Source organism: Schistocerca americana, chromosome 8 (genome assembly GCF_021461395.2).
Source record: "Schistocerca americana isolate TAMUIC-IGC-003095 chromosome 8, iqSchAmer2.1, whole genome shotgun sequence".
Lineage (NCBI taxonomy): Eukaryota > Metazoa > Arthropoda > Insecta > Orthoptera > Acrididae > Schistocerca > Schistocerca americana.
Window position 1 is genome coordinate 307,147,484 of NC_060126.1, and position 21,462 is coordinate 307,168,945.

Consider the following 21,462-nt stretch of genomic DNA (forward strand, 5'->3'; position numbering starts at 1 on the left):
TTAATTAGCTACATTCAGTCTTTATAATCCACAGACTTAACTATCCAGAAAAAAGAAAGTACAGGTTAATACTGTGTTGCTTGTTAGACAACTCGGCCAAAGTGCTAACGCAAAAACAGATTTTCTTGTGTGCGAAATACTATTTAAAAACGGGACGCAGCAAAACACAGCACCAAGGATACTGTGAGTGTAACTGTCACCTGTGCGCACAAATCAGAGGCATGTATTGCTTGACACTGGTGTATGCGCCTCCTTGTCTCTTCCTGCAAAGGCCGCATGCGTCAAGTGCGCACGGAAAGTTGTAGAGATGCAAATGCACCTTTAGAATACCTTATTAAAGTCCTATTGATTCCAACCATTATTTAAAAAAAAACTGTAATGTCGTACCGTCAATCACGCAAATAGTCGAGACACAGCAGACTGCGAAGAAAATATGGAGGCTATGGCTGTAACGCACAGAACATATACGGGTGATTCAGATCTATCATTACATTTTATATAACGGCGCTAGCATTTCGATCAATTAATTTAAAATGCTCAAATCGCAAAATTAATTTCCGCTGAGAACGTGGGCAGTTGAGGAGAACCAAGCGCATCAAACTGTCCCGTTACCTTACCTACGGTTTCCATAACAAACAATCAGAAATAAATGAGACGTGTACCTAGTTGTAACATTCGAATGCTAAAAGCGATCAATACAAAACAAACAAGTAAGGAATCCGGAGACACTGTGAGTTACTTTGTGTTCGAAACTTTCTGGTCTGTGTGTTATTTCTGGACTGTTCATCGATTCAGGTAACTAACGTTCAGATAGTATGACACAGTTACGAGTCTTTGTAATATTAACCCAGCAACGAAGCACGAGGCGATATTAGCATACGAAGGAACGCATGGTACGAATAAAACTGCATTATCATTCATTGTCTCATTTCTTTTACCGTTGCAGATGACATTACGTATTTTGAAGAATGCGTTATAAAAGACTTAAAAACGCAGGTTTTCACAGTTACGCACAATGGCGAAGATAAATACCGACAATACAACTTCGGCAACTTCGAAGTCCAAAAGCTTTTCCCAAGCAAGTATTTCCAATAGAAAAGGTATTGGGTCCAAGCACAGCAACAGAAATGATAAAAGAGCTTGCACAGAAATATCATTCAAAGATTTTCTCTGTTTTCTTCGAACGGCCTACCAAATAAACGAAAATGTTAATGGTAATTCAACTGATGTAGCAATTGACTGGCAAGAGGTTGCTGCAAATGAACTTGTATCTACGTTGATGGGCTTAAATTACCCGGAGCTTCCGAAACGTGTTCAGCTAAATAAAGAAAGCTCTGAAGAAAATATCGAAGAAGAAACTAAGACTGAAAACGAAAACAAGATACAGACAATTGATAATGCATCATGCTCTCCGTTGGAGAGACTTAAAAAGAACAGGAAAGATGCTATAAGTGAATTAATCGCAAACAAAAGACTGTTAGACGGGTGCAAGAATATGGAGCACTTGATGAAACGTAAACTCAATGAAGTTATCCAGGAAGGACTTCTAGACTCTGTTTTACCTTATGTTGTCCCCAAACTTGGTGTTTCTCACCAGCAACAGAATAAAAAGACACATAGTGGAGAATCTAAGAAGTCGTCAGAGAAACATTCACACCATCAACAAGTTCACAGAGAGAAAAACATAGGAGGGAGAAGGAAGTCATCTGGGGGAGAGTAAGTATGCTTGCCACATAGTTACAATAATAGTACTGGAACATTTCCTGTACTGGATAAATTATTGAACATTGTGCCCTATGGTAACAGAATTTTAAGAAGAATTGTGTGTGTGTGTGTGTGTGTGTGTGTGTGTGTGTGTGTGTGTGTGTGTGAAATACGATTAAATTTATTTCGAAAGAGTTTAAAGACAGACTTGAATGCATCACTTGCTATGTCCCCTCAATTTTTTCTGCCGTCAGTAATGATAATGCATTTTTGATATGATCTTATTATTGGTACTGCTTTTCGATGATTTTGCTACTGAACACATGTCTTGCATGCCTAGTAATATTAGACTGACTGCAACTGGTGTTTGTATTGAGCTGCATAATAGCTTCTGGACAGGTATTATCTCAGGTTGGGTAGTAACCTGCCGCAAATAATTTAGGCCTAAATCTGTCTTTTTCCTCCATATATACATTAAAATCATCATACATTATAAATTTTGGCTACGGTCACATTAGGTAACAAAGTCATCACGGGGGGGGGGGGGGGGGGGGGGGGCGGGGGGCAGGGCAATATCTAAAGTAGGAAACTCTAAATCTTCATCTACTACTACATTTAAATCTTCAAGAATTGCTCTACAAACATCTATGAACTGCATGGCAGAGGCACTTCCACTTTATCGCACCACTTTATCGCATATTACGGCTTTTTCCTTTACATTCATGTATGGAGTGCTGGAAGAATTGTTTTTTTGGTTGTAGATTATTCCTAGATCACTTACTGATAGCTGTTTCTTAAAACTTTTTAAGTAGGCTTTTGTGGGATAGTTGGCATCTGTCTTCAAGTGTCTGCCAGTTCAGGTTCTTCAACTTTACTGTGATGCTCCCCCATGGTTCCAACAAATCTGTGACCATTCATGCTGACCTCTTTTGTATGTGTTCAGTATTCCCTGTTAGTCCTGTTTGTTGTGGGTTCCATACTCTCTAGCAATATTCTAGATTGGACTTTACAAGTTCTTTGTAAGCAATCTCATTTGTAGACTGATTACATTTCCCAATGTCCTACCAATGGTGTGTAGTCTGCCATCTGTTTTATCTATAACTAAGGCAGTCTATTCATTCCATTTCATACCCTTACAAATGTTACTCCCAGGTATTTGGACAAGTTGACTGATTCCATTTGTGACTTACTGATATTACAGGTATAGACTATAATGTTTTCATATGTGTGTGTTACATAATTTTACATTTTTGGACATTTGAATTATATTGCCAGTCACTGTACCCCTTCAAAAAAGTATCAAGATCTAAATAGTAACAGTCTAAATTGCAAATTCTTATGTTTCTATTGGTGGTGACCAGTTTCAGTTATCATGACCTTCATGTGACCAAAATAAATTTACACAGAACATATGAGGAGCCTGTGCTCAATGTCTGCATACTGCGAAAAAATAGCCATCACCAACTGTGGTTGGTGTGGATAAACTAATTTTGGTTATATGATGGTTAAGATAACTGAAACAGTTCACCACCAAAAGAAAGAAAAGAACTTGTGATTTAGTCTGTTACTATTTGTTCTTATAAGAAGTAAAAATGTTTCTAATGTTTCAACATATGTATTATCAATATTTATTATGATCTGACTGAATATTTGTGCAGTATTTTTTCAGATACTACTTCATAATAGAATACTGCATCATCTCAAAAACTCTGAGGTTAGTATTAATATTGTATGCCAGTTCATTAACATACAGCATGAAACGGAAGGGTCTGAACACACTTCCCTGGGGCGTAGCTGAAGTTACTTCTTAATATGCCAGTGACTTCATATCCAAGATGATATGCCATGTCTTCCTTACCAAGTAATTCTCAGTCCAATGGCAAATTTTGTTTCGTACCGCATATCAGTGCACTTTCATTGACAAACACTGGTGTGGTCGCAAGTCAGAAGCTTCTTGGAAGTCAAGAAATATTGCATCCACCTGATTTCTTTGATCCGTAGCTCTCAAGTATCTTTTGTGAGAAAAATGTGAGTTGGGATTAATTATTGCAATATTAATGTAATACAAACATCATTTATGTATAGGTGTAAGTTAAATATTTCACACTGATTTTCGAACAGTTTTCACTTTGATTGCTTATTAAAATAATTCTTCCCATTAAACATTTAGGCCTATTTGTAGCTTTTCAGTAGTTTATGTCACTGGCATACATGGCAACTTTCTGATTTATATTTTTCAGGAAATTTATTTAAATAGTGTTTGAATACTATCAGTTACCACACTTTGCAAACACCATGTTTTATAGTTAGTAATTCTGAACTGTAGATAATCATATTCCCTCCATTGGAATATTAATGTCAATAATGCCTGCAGAGTGGTCTGTAACTAATGTATTCGTAACCAGAGTGTCACGGTACCATAATGGTATGTTAGATTCTTTGGTCATTTGTTGCTCCAGCAGGCTCTGCTTCTCTGGTGGATTTACCTACCGCCCAAAGAAAAATTAAGTACTGGAATTAAAATGTCATAGGATTTAGTAATTACTAGCTCTATCAGAGAAATAAATACTTGTACATCTTAAGAAATCCAGCCAAATGAGTATCTCCACTAAAGGTAACCTAGTCTTTCTATTCATGAGCAACGGAGTTAAAAATCTCAGTGAGTTGTACTACCTTTCATCCTGATGACGGCAATGAGCTACATGATGAATGAACTGACATCACAGCTTGGACTCTACAAAACTCTGAAAGCATTGAGAACTGTCCTCCTGCTCCACATGTGATAAAATGAGGGGGGGGGGCGGGGGGGGGGGGGAGGAGTAGAAGAGTGTTGGAAGCTGGAAGCGGAATGGATTCTGGGATATTTTGCTGTGCTGTAAAGTTATTTCGCAAGCAATGGCAATACGTATCATTTGTACCTTGTGCAAGAAATTTGGACATTGGCTACTTGCAGGAGGGTTTCATATCCTGTTCTTCTGGAGAGAGAGAGAGAGAGAGAGAGAGAGAGAGTTTATTGAAGCCTTTAACAGTGAGAACATAGTTAAAATTGGCCAGCTAGAACCATAGTCATTTCATTAAAGTTGTTGCACTTAAATGGAACAATATTAGCAACATACATGTGCATGCATGCACGCGCGCGCGCGCGCACACACACACACACACACACACACACACACACACACACACACACATTTTACAGAATACCTAGGAAGAACATATTGCCCGTCCTACGGCCAATCAACTCAAAGAGTTGTGTAATAACCCCAAAGAGTAATCTAACAAGGGTGTAACCAGAATTTAGATGACATATACAACAAGGGAAGGTAACGGCAGGATGGCCTAGCCTCATGTACAGAAGAAGTGGCTCACATATTGGTGCATTTCTTTATAAACTTCCAGCAGTAGGCCGCGAATGGCTATGTAAGATATCTTTAAGCAACAGAAACTGGTGGCTTTTACCTTTGCCATTCAAATTTGTCTCTTGACTGGCTCTCTCATCACCTGGCTCAGGATATCAACTAAAGCAGGGATGACCTTAAGGAACCACCCCTGAACGTTTCCTTGGACAAGCCAAGGTGAAGCATCACCCACAGTTCTGAAAAAACTGACATGCCTCGTGTGCTACAACCTTGGTACCAGACTGCCAGGAAACGTTGTATCCCTACAACTGTGTCTGCAATGGGTGCCCACTCCCCCCTTTTCTCACAATCGGATTTTTGTAGCAGCTTTCCTTCACATATTGCACCATAACTGTGGAGGTCAGTTTAGTGTAATGACTAGATGTTCTGGCAATTTGCGCTTATTCGTGTAATTGGCTGGTTAAAGTTTTTCACGTGAATGAATTTGTTACAACGCACTTAATTTTTCTCCAATTGGTAACATTCTTTCAATTTGTATATACACATTACATCTTTCTAAAGAGAGGAGAGCAACTGCAGTCTGTTGCACATGTTTGGAAAACAAATTGCTACAACATATTATGAATATAACAAATAAATAATAGCAACTTCTTATGAGTATTGGTTCGAAATGAGTCAAAAACATGTACATCTTGCTTGATGTGATCCCAGATGTGCTTCATAGAAGTGAAGTCAGTTAACCCAGAAGTGCCCATAAGCACCCACATATCTGTGGAGTGTTCATTGAACCACTGTGACAATTTTTGGGATCTGCTGGATAGTGAACTGTCTTGCAGAAACTACAATCATGTATGGGGGGTGCTTTTGATGAAATAATCAAATGTGCTCAATAGGTTCATACATTTCCCTGCTAGAGGATGATATTTTACGTATTTGGAGGCACAATTTTTTGCATAAATATCTGCTACATGAGAATACTTTCACCTCCTGCCTGAATACTGCACTCTCAGGAAGCAGGATGAAATGCTTCATGCTGTTTTTGTACTGTGTCCGTGGCATGTACTATGATGATCCATTGTGCTGCTCCTGTGTCCAATCAATCTCTGTGGCCTGAGAAATAAAAGCTGAGTTGCATATATGGGCCAGTGGCTTCTGTACACACAGAGAGGAGTTGTTTCTGAATGGTGGCACTGTTCACCAGTATCAGACTGACTAATAACTTTGTGCACTGTGGCTCATTTGCCCACTGTTACAATCTGTGATAGTTGCTTCTGATGCTTTTCATCAATATGTTGTTACCTACAGCAGCTGATTCAGATGGTGGAGTTTTTTCTTGAATTAACACACTCAGAATACTCCCTTGAATGGTTACGTATAAATTTTCCAGCATCTGCATTACCTCTAACAGAATTCAAACCACATAAAATGTCACACCATTCCATTAATCCTGGTGACAAGAGTGCTTCCACTCAAACACATTAGCTATGTCTTGATTAAACTGCTCATGAGTCTATAAATTACTATGAAACATTTACAGTGAAAGCTCTACATTTTACAATTTTTGGAACAGGATTGTTTCCTTACAATAAAATTACTGATGTCCAGAATTTTTTAATTCAGTGATCATAGCTTTCTTATGTTTCATGGCATACATTAACATATTAAGTGACATTATTGAATGCTTCTGGAATATGTCAGAAATTTTCATTCTCTTCATGTCCAAAAATAAACTAAACTCAAATGAATCTAGGAAGCATACTTTCACTGACCATCTTAAAAGAGCTGCATTTTCATCATTTCACAGATATAAAATTGTCCACAGCCATGTACTTGGCTTATGAATGTGGCTATATTTCGGGTAGTTTTAGAGGAAAAAATCTTGTGGATGTTGCTCTTCCATTTTCTGTCTCACACTTTTTGCATTAGATACCATCTTTTTGTCTCATGTCATTAATACCCATAAAGTTGTTGTTATGCACTTAAACTACTTAAGCTAGAAATAAAACTGTCTAGGAAGGTTTTATTCATACATTTTAAAAATACATTATGTAGAAACCAATTTTTAGAGCTTTTTGAATTACTAATACCTTTTTCTAGAATCCGTAGTGCGGGAAGGAATGTGATCTGTATATGTTCATAGAGCTGCTTGCTGTTGATTTCATTTTGTATCTAATTATTGTCTTCTTTTTGTGTTTGCGTAATGCGGGCAGTATTTCTATAGTGAATATTTCTCACGTTTCTACCTTTGCAGTATTCAGTATAGCCTTCTTTTTTGTAATTTGAAATGCTTTGACTTCAACTCAAGTTCTTTGCGGGGAATGAAAGTTGCAAGGTGGATGTAGGGCAGCAGATTGCTCATCTAGAATAAAAATAACATATTGGTCAGCAGTTACAGCTATGTTATAAAATTTTCTAATAGCTGGCTGATATTGCATTGCAGTTTGTTGTGTACTTTTTTACCTGTTCACAACTTAATCAATGGAGATAGGGCCTACATATACAAGCATTGTCATAAACAGAAGTAAGGAAAACAAACACTTGCCTGTATCTAATTGTTGTGTGGTACAGACATGCAAAATCGCTAACTTTCAAGCTGCTGCTACTTTGGTATTTCATACACACACAGGACGTGAGTGTGGCGGGCTAAAATAGCCAAAAGTGTTGCAACAGCTGTTAATTGTTGCTCCTTATTGAATCTACCACACTTTTGCAATTTGACTGCTTTTGAAAGCCTGTTTCATATAGTAAGATCCATGCTTATGCTCTCTTTGTTATATGACACCCTCTTCCGGAAATTCATGATTTTTACAGTAAATATGTCCATTCGGTTGCTTATTCATTAAATGTACAACTAGCCAGACAAGTACCATCAATTCTTGACAGTATCCAACACACTAGTTCACAAACATATTTTGAACACCATTTTTAGCCTTGTCTGATTCCAGAATCAGCAAAAGAGTTTACCACTTACCACACATGGCTGTTTGGAGGTGCAGTGTATCAGTAAATTTCTCATCTAAGGCTATATTTTTCTGACATCTATCTCTTCCATAATTACTACACTCCACCCAAACACTTTTCATTACCCTCACAACTTTGTCCTCATTATGGCATTTCTTTATCATATGATTAATATCTATGTGAACACTCCTATTGCAGAGCATATACTATGTTGCAGCAATTGTAAATTTCTTGCCTACTTCTTCATTGTAGTTATTTAAATTCTTCTTCATAGCACCAGTACCCTAGAAATCCATACATGGAAATGTTCTCTGAATCTCACACTTGCTACCTGACTAACTTAAAGAAAACTGCAATTTTGGAACAGTACTATGTGCCTATTACTCGTACACACATAGCCATCGAAGATATGGTATTATATTTTGGGGAATACAGATTTCACAAAAAGTTGTTTTAAGCTCCAAAAGAGAGCTATTTGTATTCTGAAGGGTGTTACCTGTAGAGATCCATGTAGAGGACTCTTTAAGGAGTTGAAAATTTTGACCCTCCTTAGTTTATTCATCTATGGATCAGTATGTTTCCTCAAGTCAAATCAAGAATTCTGTTCTCTAAATAGTGAAGTACACAACTATCAAATGAGAAACATGCATGATTTCCATAGAAACATACATTCAAAAGCCCTGTACCAAAACAGTGTGATGTATTTACCCAAAATAATGTTCAGTACCTTTAAAACAAACAAAACTTACATATATTTAAAAAATGATTAAAGAGGCTACTATTAGGTCAGAGTTTCTATATTTCTGATAAATTTCTTTGCTATGTAAATAGATAGTGCTCAACTTTTGATTTTCTTGTCTAAACATTTGTTTTTTCATCCGGTGTAAAAAGAAGACAAAATATGTAAAGTGTAACTAAGAAAATGGTATTTCCCTTAATGGAATTTTTTTATATAAACCTTTGTATTAACCTTGTTTTTCCGGTTTTTTTTCGTCTTGGATGTGAAAAAAAGACAAAATATCTAAAGTGTAATTAAGAAAAGGTTAAAATGCAATTAAGAAAATGTTATTTCCCTTAAATGTTAAAAATATAAATTGTACTCTCTCTCTCTCTCTCTCTCTCTTTCCATATGACAATTCCTCCATCATGTATATGATAAGAATTGAACTAAACATGCAACAAGCTTAAAATAAATCTGTTACTGACCACATTATCTTTGTCCCTTAATTTTCACTAATTTCTGCCATTGTTTCCACATTTATGCACTTTCACTTTTTGCTGCATATTTTGTTGGGAAGAGTGATTTGTACTTTTTTCCACTACTTTTTGTTTTTCTTTATTTATTTTCTTTTTTCTTGGATTGTGTTTATATTTTTAATCTGCATTATCTTTATCTCTGAGATATACACTGGGTTCTCTGCCACACTTGACCTCTAAGATTTCCAAATAACTTCTGATGTTAACATTTCATTATTGATTTTGCTCTTGTCCTGTCATGTCTGTGTCTCCCTTGACAAGGGCTTCTTGATCACGTTCCTGCTTGATTCCTGAATAGTGTCAATTGCTTGACCCCTTTAGTCTATTTTTTCTTGATTGAGAATTTTCAGGTTGTGAAGGCAAGCTCTTATATCACCTTTATGTTGCTCCTACATATGCTGCCTCTTGGTGAGTATTTTATATCTTCATTGGAATGTTGTTTCAATTTGTAAAGGCTTTATTTCATTAATAACTATAAAGAATGGTTAAAAGCACATAACATCAGTGAAATAAGTTTTAAATTTTATTTTATTTACTAATTTATTATTTTTTATTTTCAATATTAATATTATTACTGGTTTTGTTGTGCTGTTTGTCTGGTTTCTCCTTTTTTTAAATCATGATTTACATAAGAATAAATTGCATGTCTTAATGACATAATAAAATGCTGCCACTTTCTGAAGCTGGTGGAAGGTGGGTCGATATTATCACATGTCACTTTGGTTCTTGTTTTACAAGAGCTTCCAGTTTTGTGGTGCTTTGATGATGATATTAAGATTTTGTGATTAGCCATGATTGCTTACTTAGTCCTTTTGTCAGCCATTAAATAATTATGTGGAAAGATGTCCTCTGGAAGGTCCATCAATTCTCTACGATTCATTTTTTTATTTTTTGATGTTTAGAGGGTTAAGAACTTGATTAGTGGAGGAGAAAATGTGATGGTCTGTTGTTAGGGCTGTTCTAATATTAAAACATCATCAAAATGTAACCTAATGGTAGCAATTATTAAATTTAAAACTTTAATATATATATATGCATTCGGTCTTAAACCTTGAAACATTTTATGTGAGACTAACACAGTACAGCAAAAATAGTTTCTTTATGCATATTTCGTAAAAAGTTGCCTTATCTTTCTTTATAGCTATTCCTGTAGACCTGGATATATAATTACTTGGACTCTGAAACATTTGGTTCTTTAGTATTTTCATTTCTCTCAATGTTATCACTCTTTGTATCATTCAAATAAGTCCAGTTACCTGTCATTAACATTAGTCATTCAATTGCATTGCCATCTGTTGACTTACTTTCGCTCTGCATTACAATTATGTCACATGCAATTTCTGCACTTGTGGTTGTAATAATTACTATTATGGAATCATCATTCCCAACAAAGTTATAATGATTTTTATTCAATAGGCAGCTCAGAAGAACACATGCAAAGGCTAAAGTGGGGAGTTGAGGGACAATCCTTCCCCTCCCCTCCCTTTTACTCTGTGGCTAGCTAGTCCATGTTATCGTCCATCTAAAGAAAGTCTACCTTTCTGACAGAGTTCATAGTCAGCCTTGTTGTCTTGTGTTTTGTTCATGGTTCACTGTTTATGACCTCCCATTTTCATTATTTTTCATACAGAGCACAAAAGCCAATGGGGAAAATTGCAGTGAAACATGCAGGGCCCATTGTAAGCAGAAACTGACAAAAAAAAACCTGTCATTGAAGAGGTTTTAACAGAATAAAATCAAAATTTATATCATGGCAAAAAATCCATTTCAGTAGTTCATACACAGTACCAGTACTAATAAACTATTTATATAGCAGCTGCTGATACTGTGGACATACAAATTAAAAATTTGACTACTGTTATTTTGGAAGTACCAGTACGCTGAAAAGGTGAGGCAATTGAATCTATTTTTGTTTCTTGAACCTAACCAAATCAGTCATGGTTCCAATCTTGAAATAACTGCATCTATGAATATGGTTTTAGAATAATGTCTACTGTCCTGCACTAGAAATTGCTACAGTGTATTCATTGCCGCATTCCTGATGAGCATATTCTTCTTAACCACACACAATACACTAAATTGTTTGGACAATATTATGTCACCACATTTCTTTGAATCAAGTAACTTCTGTTCCCATGTTTACTGTGTTTTGCATTTTTTTATGATGAAAACTAAGCGTGGAAAAAGATACGTGTAAAAGTTCTCTTTATGGCTGCATGAGGGCAGTAAGCTGCAAGATAGTACCTGGGAGGGGGGCTGAAATCTTGCAGATTTTGTTGTTTACAAACTTTGCCCTTGCAACGGAGTCGTTCAGTAAATTCATCCAAAAACTTAGTGTGTTGAGTGCTGCATAGAATACTGAGTGCTACCTGAGATCTTCTGCAAGTGAATAGTATATTAGTTTATGTGTACATGAATTTTACATTGTATCTCATGCTTAACTTGCATTATACAAAAGTATAACTTTTATTATTAATAATACAATGAGTATTTATATGAGTGTCACAGAAGACTAATGTCAGTTTATGCAAATTCATGAAGGGGCCATTCACAGATTGTGCTATCATACTTGTTTAATATAGGTATTTGTTTATGCCTTACAATATCATAGTCTGAAAATTTAATTATCGTAACAGCGTTATTACTGCCTTCATTCCTGACCCAAACTGTTATTGAAATGTTGCCTTTTCCATTATTTTACTTCCAAAGAAATTGTGGCAACTACAGGCCTCAGCATGCATTTCACATTAGTTTGCATAGCATGAATGTAGATGACACATGCCATCTGTATAAAAAATATTATTATTTCCCTTTTACCATACAAAAACAAACAAATGTTTCTCATATACACATGACAGATGCATCAGGATCATAGAATGAATATCAAAGGGAAAACCACTTCAACAGTTCACACAGATTGACTGACAGTTTCTACTGGAACTAAGGAACTGAGAATGTGGTACATTTTTAATGAGACTCGTGAAAAGGTCTAATTTAAAAAAATTAAATTTACTTTGTAATTATTGTACTTTGTTATACAAAGTGGAAAATCTACAAGACAGCTAGAATAAGTAAGGATATAGAGTTACTTTCATTTTAAAACCATTATTATAAAATATTAAGAACATTTATAAAATGAAACAATAGGTTTTCACAAAAATAACTTCTTGAACAATAAAATCAAATCATTGTGGAATACTATTAAGAGAGAGACAAGGAAATAATCCAAAGCAGATGTCATTATTTCTATTAAATAGGATGAGAGCATTAAAAAAAAGGCAGTTCATGTATGACAGACATTTTCAATAACTACTTTTTAATAGCAGATGAGGACATTGGTTCAACAAGTAATCAGAAGAGCAATGTACTGAGGAAACAGTACAGTGGAAATTTAGTGAAATGAAAATTCGTTATAAATCTCTATCTAAAATAAGGGAATTCATAATAACAATCAAAAGTAAAAGTTTGTATGTTGTTGATGATATCTTCCATTACACATTAAAAAGTTGTTGTTTTATAATATGTAGAGAGATATTCATCAGGAATTCAGGATATTTTCCCAGACTTTAAAACTGCCATTGTTAGGTGTCTCTATAAGAGACACAAAACACATTTGTAAATAAGTATTGGTCGGTCTCACTACTTAACACATTCTCAAAATTTTTTGAGTTAATTATGTACTCGATGGTTGCCACTCAGCTGGGTAGTAATGAGATACTTGGTCAATGACATTTTTAATATCAGAAGTGCTGCTATACTGGGATAGTGATTTATACTTTTAACTAAGCTGATCTCAACATTGTTAAATGATAAATTGTCACCAGTTTGGATTCTTTTGTGACTTATTGAAGACATTTAATTGTGTCAAAAATAATATTCAATTAAAAAATTAAATTTTGTGGAATACATGCTTCAAGCACATACTTGATTTAGTTTCAGTTTAAGAAACATGAAGCAGAAAGCTAGGCTAGGATTTTCAGGTAATACAAATAAGGGAAGCACATTTGTTACCTTACAAGTGATAAAATTGTTCTAGAAAGGCAAAAAAGTAAAATAGTAAATAATGTTTCTGTCAAAGTGATTAATTGATTTTGCAAAAATAGATTACATTTAAACTCACTACACTTCGCATTGATTTAAACCAAAAATAATAAGCAGGGTAGGATGTTTGAAGTCCATGGCTGAGAATATTGTTGAAAACATGAACTGTAAAAACGATACAGTAGATTTGCTAATATGTTTAGGTTCACCTCCTTTTCCATAAGTCTAATTGTTGCCTTTTGGGACATTATTTTGCATATTTTGATCTGCTGATATTCTGGGGGGTAGTATTCTGGGGTAACTCCTCAATTAGCAGGAGGTATTCCTTGCACAAAAGAGAGCACAGCAATTAGAATTGTGTGGTGTTCACATATATACATCTAGGAGGCATTTATTTGTTCATTGGTCCTATGACTCTAGGACTGTAGAGTGTATAAATAATGCTAGACCTTTGCTTAATTTCTTGAAATTTTTTACAGACATCATTTTAGCAAAAAGTAATATTATACAATATTTTATTACTCTATACATTTTTACTTTTTAATTGGTGCTACGGTTTTGATTTTCTGAACACTCCCTTACTGTATACAAGCAGTGGTTGATCAAGTAACCCTTCACAGTTGATATGAAATTGTTTCTGTCCATTATTATTTTTCTGGATTTGCATGATGTATTATACAGTTTGATGCTTGTACGAAGCATGACCTTTTGTAATAGTGCTGTATTTATCAGTTGTGCATATACATCATTTATATATCTTGTGTGATAGCTGTGTACAGATTCATTACAAAGTGATGCATGGACTGTGCTGATTAATTTTTCTTTTATGATAAGTACATTTCCTGGTATGTAAATACATGGAAGTGCCAGATTTTGTTTTTCCTAAACAGCTGTATGAATGATGGTCTTTGGTCTATCCCTTCCATTTGTCTAATAGTCTCTTTCTGTAATTTAAATTATTTCAGACTTTCTCCACAATTTCACTAAAATACTACACCATGTTTCAGATACCAAGTGAATATGAATTGACCTTGCCCATCTTTGTTTTCAGTACTGCCCCTCATGGATTGTTCTCATGTGTACAACGCAGATACAAGAACTATCACAAATGACCACCCACTAACTCCTACTGCAATCCAGTCACAGGCATTGTCTGTAGAGCGATGTGTGAAAGCAGCCACATTATATACCAACAGTATTACAGTTGCTGTGCAAAATTGCATATGGGTCTGTTATTTCTAAACTGCAGTTAGTCACAAATTCGTTTATCTGCTTGCTGAATATGCTGCTTACCACAATGCCCACACACAGCTGTTCAGGACCCATGCCATTTGGATGCCCCCCCTCCCCCCTCCCCTCGTCGTCCCATACCATGGGAACTATGCCTCAGGCACATCCTTCATTCCTGCAATGGCTTGTCTTGGATCTCTGCCAATGCCCATTTTCAGCTGCTTCCTACCCATATCCATACCTCACCACTGACTCTCCTGTCATTTTCCAGTCCCCTTTCGTGTTCCAACATTAAATCGATTTTTCCTTACTGAAGTGCTTTCATATCTGATTTGATGGGATTAACTCATAGAAGTTATCTCACACAATACCTGTTATGTCAATGTGAGTAAAAGATGGTTGTGGCTATCAGTAAATTTTAAAATTTTAGCAGTGTTAGACATAACTTGAGACAAATAAAACAATAATGAAAACATGAATTACTCTATGACAACTGATGGAGCAAATATAAAAAAAATTATTGGTGTAGCCAAAAATGTCTGTTACAATCAGAACAAATTTTCAATACATAGAAATTTGGGTTGCAAGGGACACAGAGCTTTCAGTCAAGAGTAGTCAAAGTTTGATCACTTGCCTGCAATCAACAGCAGTTAAAGAACAGTGGATTCGATTTACTTATATTACAACTTGTATGCTTGGAAAATTTTATTCATGCATGCATCTGCATGTTTATTTATCAGTCTGGCAGAAAGAGGTCTGGCATTATCGTGGAGTAGCATCACTTCATGCAGTATTCCTACTCATTGTTCTTGGATTTCATCTGCAAAACATCTTAGTTGTTGACAGTTAATTTCAGCAGTGACAGTTACCCCTTAGGGAAGCAATTCATAGCACACCACACCATCACTGTTCCACCAGATGCATAACATTATCTTTTTTGGATGTGCACAGGTCTTTCAACAGGAAGTTAATGCTTTGTCTGAGCTCAACCATTCCTTCCCTTTCCTGAAGTAAACATAAAGACACCATTTCTTGTACAAGTAATGACACAGTATAGGAAAGGTCGATGTTGTTCATGAGCCAGTGGATGACAAGCAAGCAGAGATGCACATATGACCACCCACTGATTTTTGTGATTTTAGCTTAGAGCATGCAGTACCCATACACTCAATTTTTGAACCTTCCCATTTCATGCAAATGTTGCACAATGGTAGAATGATCATAGTTAATCACAGCTGCCGGTCCTGAAGTATGCTGATGTGCTTCATTGTGGATTAATGCTTTTAAATGATTTTCATCAAACCCCAAAGGTCTTTGTGAATGTGGAGAGTGGCTAATGTCAAAACAAGCCTCCCTAAAATGAGAAAACCATTTCCTTGCCATGCTATGTCAAATGGGGTTATCTCCATGTATTGTGCAAATGTTTCTGGCTGCCTCCAGTGCACCCCTGTATTGAACTAAGACAGAAGAATATGTCGGAAATGTTCCAATTTCCCCTCCTGGCAATCCATTTTCTAGTGTCCATAGCACCAGTCATTATCTCCAAAAGACAATGTATGTAAACTCAAATAGCGACAGTGAACTACAAATAAAAAATGACAGTCGATAAACAAACCCATAACAACCGGAATGCCAAGATGGAAAACAGAAATGTTACGAACCTATGCACCAACGTAATACATGTGAAATGACTGAAATATGCTCCCCCGCTCTATCTGCCCATCCCCCCCCTTTCTCTCCCTCTCTCTCTCTCTCTCTCTCTCTCTCTCTCTCTCTCTTGCAATGATTTTTTTCAGTTTCTGTTTTGTATTTGTTTAACTACCAATCCTGGTTGACTTTGTCCTGTTTCAGCCATGTTCTCTTAATGTAATTATAGGAGCATTGTAAATCATAATTCAAAACATTTTTCATTCTGTTTTACATCACTCCTTGTATTAAAAAAATTGTAGGTCAAAGACACACATGCAATGTTGATATCATGATGTTACTTGACTCATTAAGGTGGGCAATAGGTCTTTCTTTATTCCATATTTGTTTTCCAACTGTGTTTTCATTATTTTAACTCTAAACAAATTATTGTTAATAAAAACTCCCATTTATCAAAATACAAGTAAAAAAGAACAAAAATAATAATTCTAAGGTCCAAAATCTCTATGTGCGATGAGTGTCTGTCACACCATAGACTGCTTAGAGATTTTGAAAGTACGTTCATTGTATTTGATACGAGCATATACTTTTCAGTGTTTGGTTTGCATTTGTTGTATTTTAAAACAACTAAATCAGTTATTTAAATATATAATTCTGGTTAATGTTCTTATGAGATGAGTGTATGCGATAAGTACATTGATAAAACATGGATGTTATACAGTTATGACCAAAACCATTTAAATATGCTTTATTTTTGATCTATATGCATTGAATATCTGGCCTCTGCTGTTCATGTGTTTCATATGAAAGCTTATATTGATAATACCCTTTTTTTTGAAGCATTGAAGTGGAAATTCATGTCTGTGATGAAGTCAAAAACTTAAAAAGAGATTTCAAGTGTTCTCAGAAGCTCCTAGTTTCAAAAATGGGATATTTTGCTGAAGTGACAACAGGTAAATATTTTAATTTATATTATTTGTTGCCTACAATTTAGCATATTATGTATTCATACTAACAGTAATTAGGATCACAGACAGCAAATAGCATAACAGTTGTATCATAGTTAATAAGATCATTGTAAACCCCATGACAATGTAACTGTCATGCAATGAGAAGTTGATAGGGTCCGAATTCTTATTTCTAGATGACAAAAACAAAAATGAGCACATAAAAGAGTGTTGAGAACCAAACTGCTAAACCATTCAATATACGTGACTATAAACAGATATGAATTATCTGATGTTACAGAATTCCTACTGTGAAGGCTGGATGGGAGGTTAAAGATTCTTTGAAATTCATGCTCTTGTGTTAAGTGTAGTGAAGGAGGAAGTACGTAGTATACAAGCTGAAGAACTGTTACTGACAACAAAAAGAGATTAAAGGACAGTGGTCACAGATAAGAGCTGGTGCCACGTACTAACATGTGATTCTCTGAGTTTTCCTAGTGTAATGCCTAGTCTGTGAGATTTCAGGCTTGTAGCCAGATGTTGTCGACATCTTGCCACAATATTTTGACTGACAACCATTCCGCAATCATCACCTTATTTTTTAATCTGAAGATGATTGATTGGTTGTCACCCAATATGCCATGGGAAGATATTGGCATTATCTGGTTGCAAGCCTGAAACTTCATGGGATAAATACTAATGTATTTAAATGTTGAACTAGTTGAAATCTCTGTCCAGCTTACCTAATTTAACTATGTCACAATTGCACAGAATGACTCTACGTAAGTAGTAGAATGAAACAATGGAAACTCGAGCTTAGAACATCAACAATATTAGGAAAAGGATAGATTGCTACTCACCATAAAGACGACCCACTAAGTTGCAGATAGTTACAATGAAAAGACTGTTACACGTTAAAGCTTTCGGCCAAAGTCTTTGTCAGCAAAGAAAGCACACACACACACACACACACACACACACACACACACACACATACACACAAGCAAGTACACTTCATGCACACATGACCACTATCACCAGCAGCTCTGAGTTCTGGTCGGAGCTGCTGGTGATAGCAGTCGTGTGCTTAAAGTGTGCTCACTTTTGTGAATGTGTACATGTTTTATTTGTTGAAAAAGGCTTTGACCGAAAGCTATAATGTGTAATGTTCTTTCCATTGTGCCTGTCTGGAGTCAATGGGTTGTCTTTACAGTGAGTAGCAATCTATCCTTTTCCTAATATTGTTGATATTCCAAACTGGAGTTTGCATTGTTTGATTTTGCCTGATGGCTTTTCTTCCATTCCACAACCCTAAGTATTTGAATAATTAGATCAAGGAGTCCAGGTCCAATTCCTTTTCCAGTCCTGACAGAACAGTAGGAACAATTGCAGGGGTAATGGTTACGGAATGTCAAGGTTTGACAGACATGTTGTAGATGGTAGAAGAGTGACAGAAAGTAGCAATGAGTGGTGCGAGGATGATATTAGAGAGAGATGATCTCATTTGAAGGCCTGACTAGAGAAAGCCAGTCTTGCAGGAATAATGTATTAAGGAGGCACTTGTGATTTTGTTGGTATTGACAGACAAGATAGGGGCTTCTGATTTATTATTATTATTATTATAGTCAGTTTTGTATGGACTGAGATCTGAGATTTGGATGTGAGCCTCAGAGATGAAATTCAAAGAATCTGCAATGGGTGGCAGCTAAAAGGAACTATTGTTGCTTATTGGCTGTTTTTCTTCTTTTTTTATGGACTGAGATTTGTATGTGAGCATTGTCAGATGGAGGTGAACATCAATGAAAGTGTCCTTTGATTTGCAAAATGACCAGCTGAATTTAAGTTGGGAATAGAAGTTAAGTTGTTGCATGTAGCAGAGCATTTTTATTATGTTAGTTTCAACCACAAAGATGTTATCAGTAAATTTTTACTATCTTGTGTTGAGGAACATTTTTGTGTGAAGCCAGTGAAAATGTTGGCACAGGACAGGTCCATCCTGATTTCCACAACCACCTCCCTAATTCACTTGTAGGTCTAACCCTCAAAGGTGAAGTAATTGTGGGTAAGGATGAAATTGGATTGAGTGACAAAAAACAATAGGACTTTGAAATGGGTGTTAGGAAAGGTAGTGTTGTATGACTAGGAAGTGGTGTGTACATGGTATGTTGCTGTAGAGTGAGGTGATGTCAGCAATGACAAGGAAGATTTCAGGCAGGAGAGGGGTGTGAATAGATTTCAAACATTTCAGAAAGTGTTTAGTGTGTTTTATATGCGATGGGTTGGATGCGTTGATCTACTAAGGCTGAAATGCAATTTGTTGATGCTTTGAAGCCTGCTTCAGTGTGATGGCTGGGAGGTTGTTTTTGTGTATTTTGGAGAGCTGGAGAAAGCAGGGGTGCATGAGTCTTGAAGAGTAGGAAGTCTTATGATGGGAGGTGTGAGAACTTTGAGGGGCATAAAGCCACGTGGATTTTTAATTTGTTGCGCCCCAGTATTTGCTTTGGCCAATATTATCAGCCCATTTCACCCTTTTGGAAGTAGTTAGTATGGTTTAGCACTGGGTTGAAGCGGCTTATAATTTTTATTTTCAGGTCAGAAGCTTGAAGATATGGACATATCAGTTCACTGTGACATAACAATATTTGATTGGTTGATGAGATGGGTAAAGAAGGATATCAATACAGAGCAGTGCGCACCAAAGCTTGGTAAGTTCTTTATTCAGTAATAGAAAATATTCTGTAATAGAAAAATACCCCAGTCATTGCCCTATTAAAGTGCTTTTACAAAAGCACAAGAAAAACAATTAACCATTTGGCTCATGAAATCATAGATCAGCACATATGGATGCCGTATGGAGGTAATATGTAACAAGGTTAAAGGATTTTTCTATAAACAGAAATGTATGTTATAGGAACTAAAGATTTTCTCAAATGATTTTTAGATTTTTGATCACAAGTATATGGATGAGAATAATGTAAAGAGCAATTCTAAGGGTAACTTCTTCTTCTTTAATCTGTGAAAGTGTTTCTTTGTAATAACGGTTGATTAAACAACATTGTTGTTTCCAAAAGGTAACTACCACAAACTGTCCAAATACCACTCTTTTATTTTTCATTAGCTGAATACTTGATGTTACCTGATTATTTCATTATTCTGTTAGAAAATGAATTTATAGTGTAAAATCAGTGTTATTTTATTTATAGATTTTTAAGGGTGTGTGCGGATAGGTAGCTCAGCAAGGAAGTGACAGACAACAGACTGAATGTTTGGGGTTTGACCCCTGGTCAGTTGTAGAATTTTAAACTGTTGCTTATCACTTTTTTCATGTCTGGCAATGTTTGTTGAAAAAGTTTGACAAAGTAATTATTGTTGAGGCATATAATTTACTGTTCTTTCATCTTGTTTAACATTATTAGTTTCATGGAGTACATTACTAGTTTCATTTACAAACTAATTTATTTATGTGCTGTTATATGAACACTTTGATATTTCCTGTTGCTAATTATTTTCCCACCAGTTAAATAACATGCAAAGCAACAGAAGAATCATGATCAAAAGAACAAATTGACATGCTTATAAATTACGCAGTAAGACATGCATTGTGGTTTTTGTAGTTTTTATTGTGATGTTTTTCCTGAGGACTGATCTGTCATTTACAGATGCTGCAAATGTTATCCCAATACTAGTGTCAGCTGCCTTCTTGCAAATGGATCCCTTATTGGAAGACTGTTTGGAGTTTTGTCGTAATAATATGAATGAAATAGTGAAGGCATCTACTAACTTATCTTGTCTGAATGACAGCATTCTTACCAGGTGAAATTTTAAATCCAAACTCATTGATATACTTTAGCTACGATTGTATGTAACTTTTGAAATCATTAATACTCTAATGCAGGATGGATTAGCTTCATTATTGTGTATCATGAGATACTTTTTAATAACAAACATTTAATTTTATAACCTGAATTAATCTTACATTATCTTTCTGTGGTAATGTATAAATTACTATAGTCCATAATAATTATCTACTTACATACATGATATCCTGATGCTGTAGAAAAGCAGTAAAACAAATTTGTTTGACATTTTATGCAAAAAGGTGTCAGGAGAAATGGAATGCACAAGTGGTTCTCTGCTGGAGGTAGGTGGAAGCATAGATGATGAAGGCAGCCATGTGTTATCAAAATTCTTGATTCTTAATGACAAAAAATGTAGAGCAGCTGTGGGCAAATGGCAGGCAATGGCCATTAAAATCTGGACCCAGGCACAACAGCATTGACACATCACTGTAAGAGTTTCTCAGAGGCAGCTTGGTG

General features: G+C 35.7%; 1 protein-coding gene across 1 annotated transcript in view; it reads left to right on the plus strand.

The window, feature by feature from the left end:
- The first annotated feature begins 1,015 nt into the window (after positions 1–1,015).
- Positions 1,016–21,462, plus strand: part of LOC124545787 (SANT and BTB domain regulator of class switch recombination) — a 133,005-nt gene continuing 112,558 nt past the window's right edge. Inside the window, exons 1-4 of the mRNA XM_047124734.1 lie at positions 1,016–1,716; positions 17,040–17,152; positions 19,738–19,851; positions 20,806–20,959. Coding sequence (XP_046980690.1) covers positions 1,016–1,716; positions 17,040–17,152; positions 19,738–19,851; positions 20,806–20,959 — 1,082 coding nt within the window. The remainder of the gene's footprint in view (positions 1,717–17,039; positions 17,153–19,737; positions 19,852–20,805; positions 20,960–21,462) is intronic.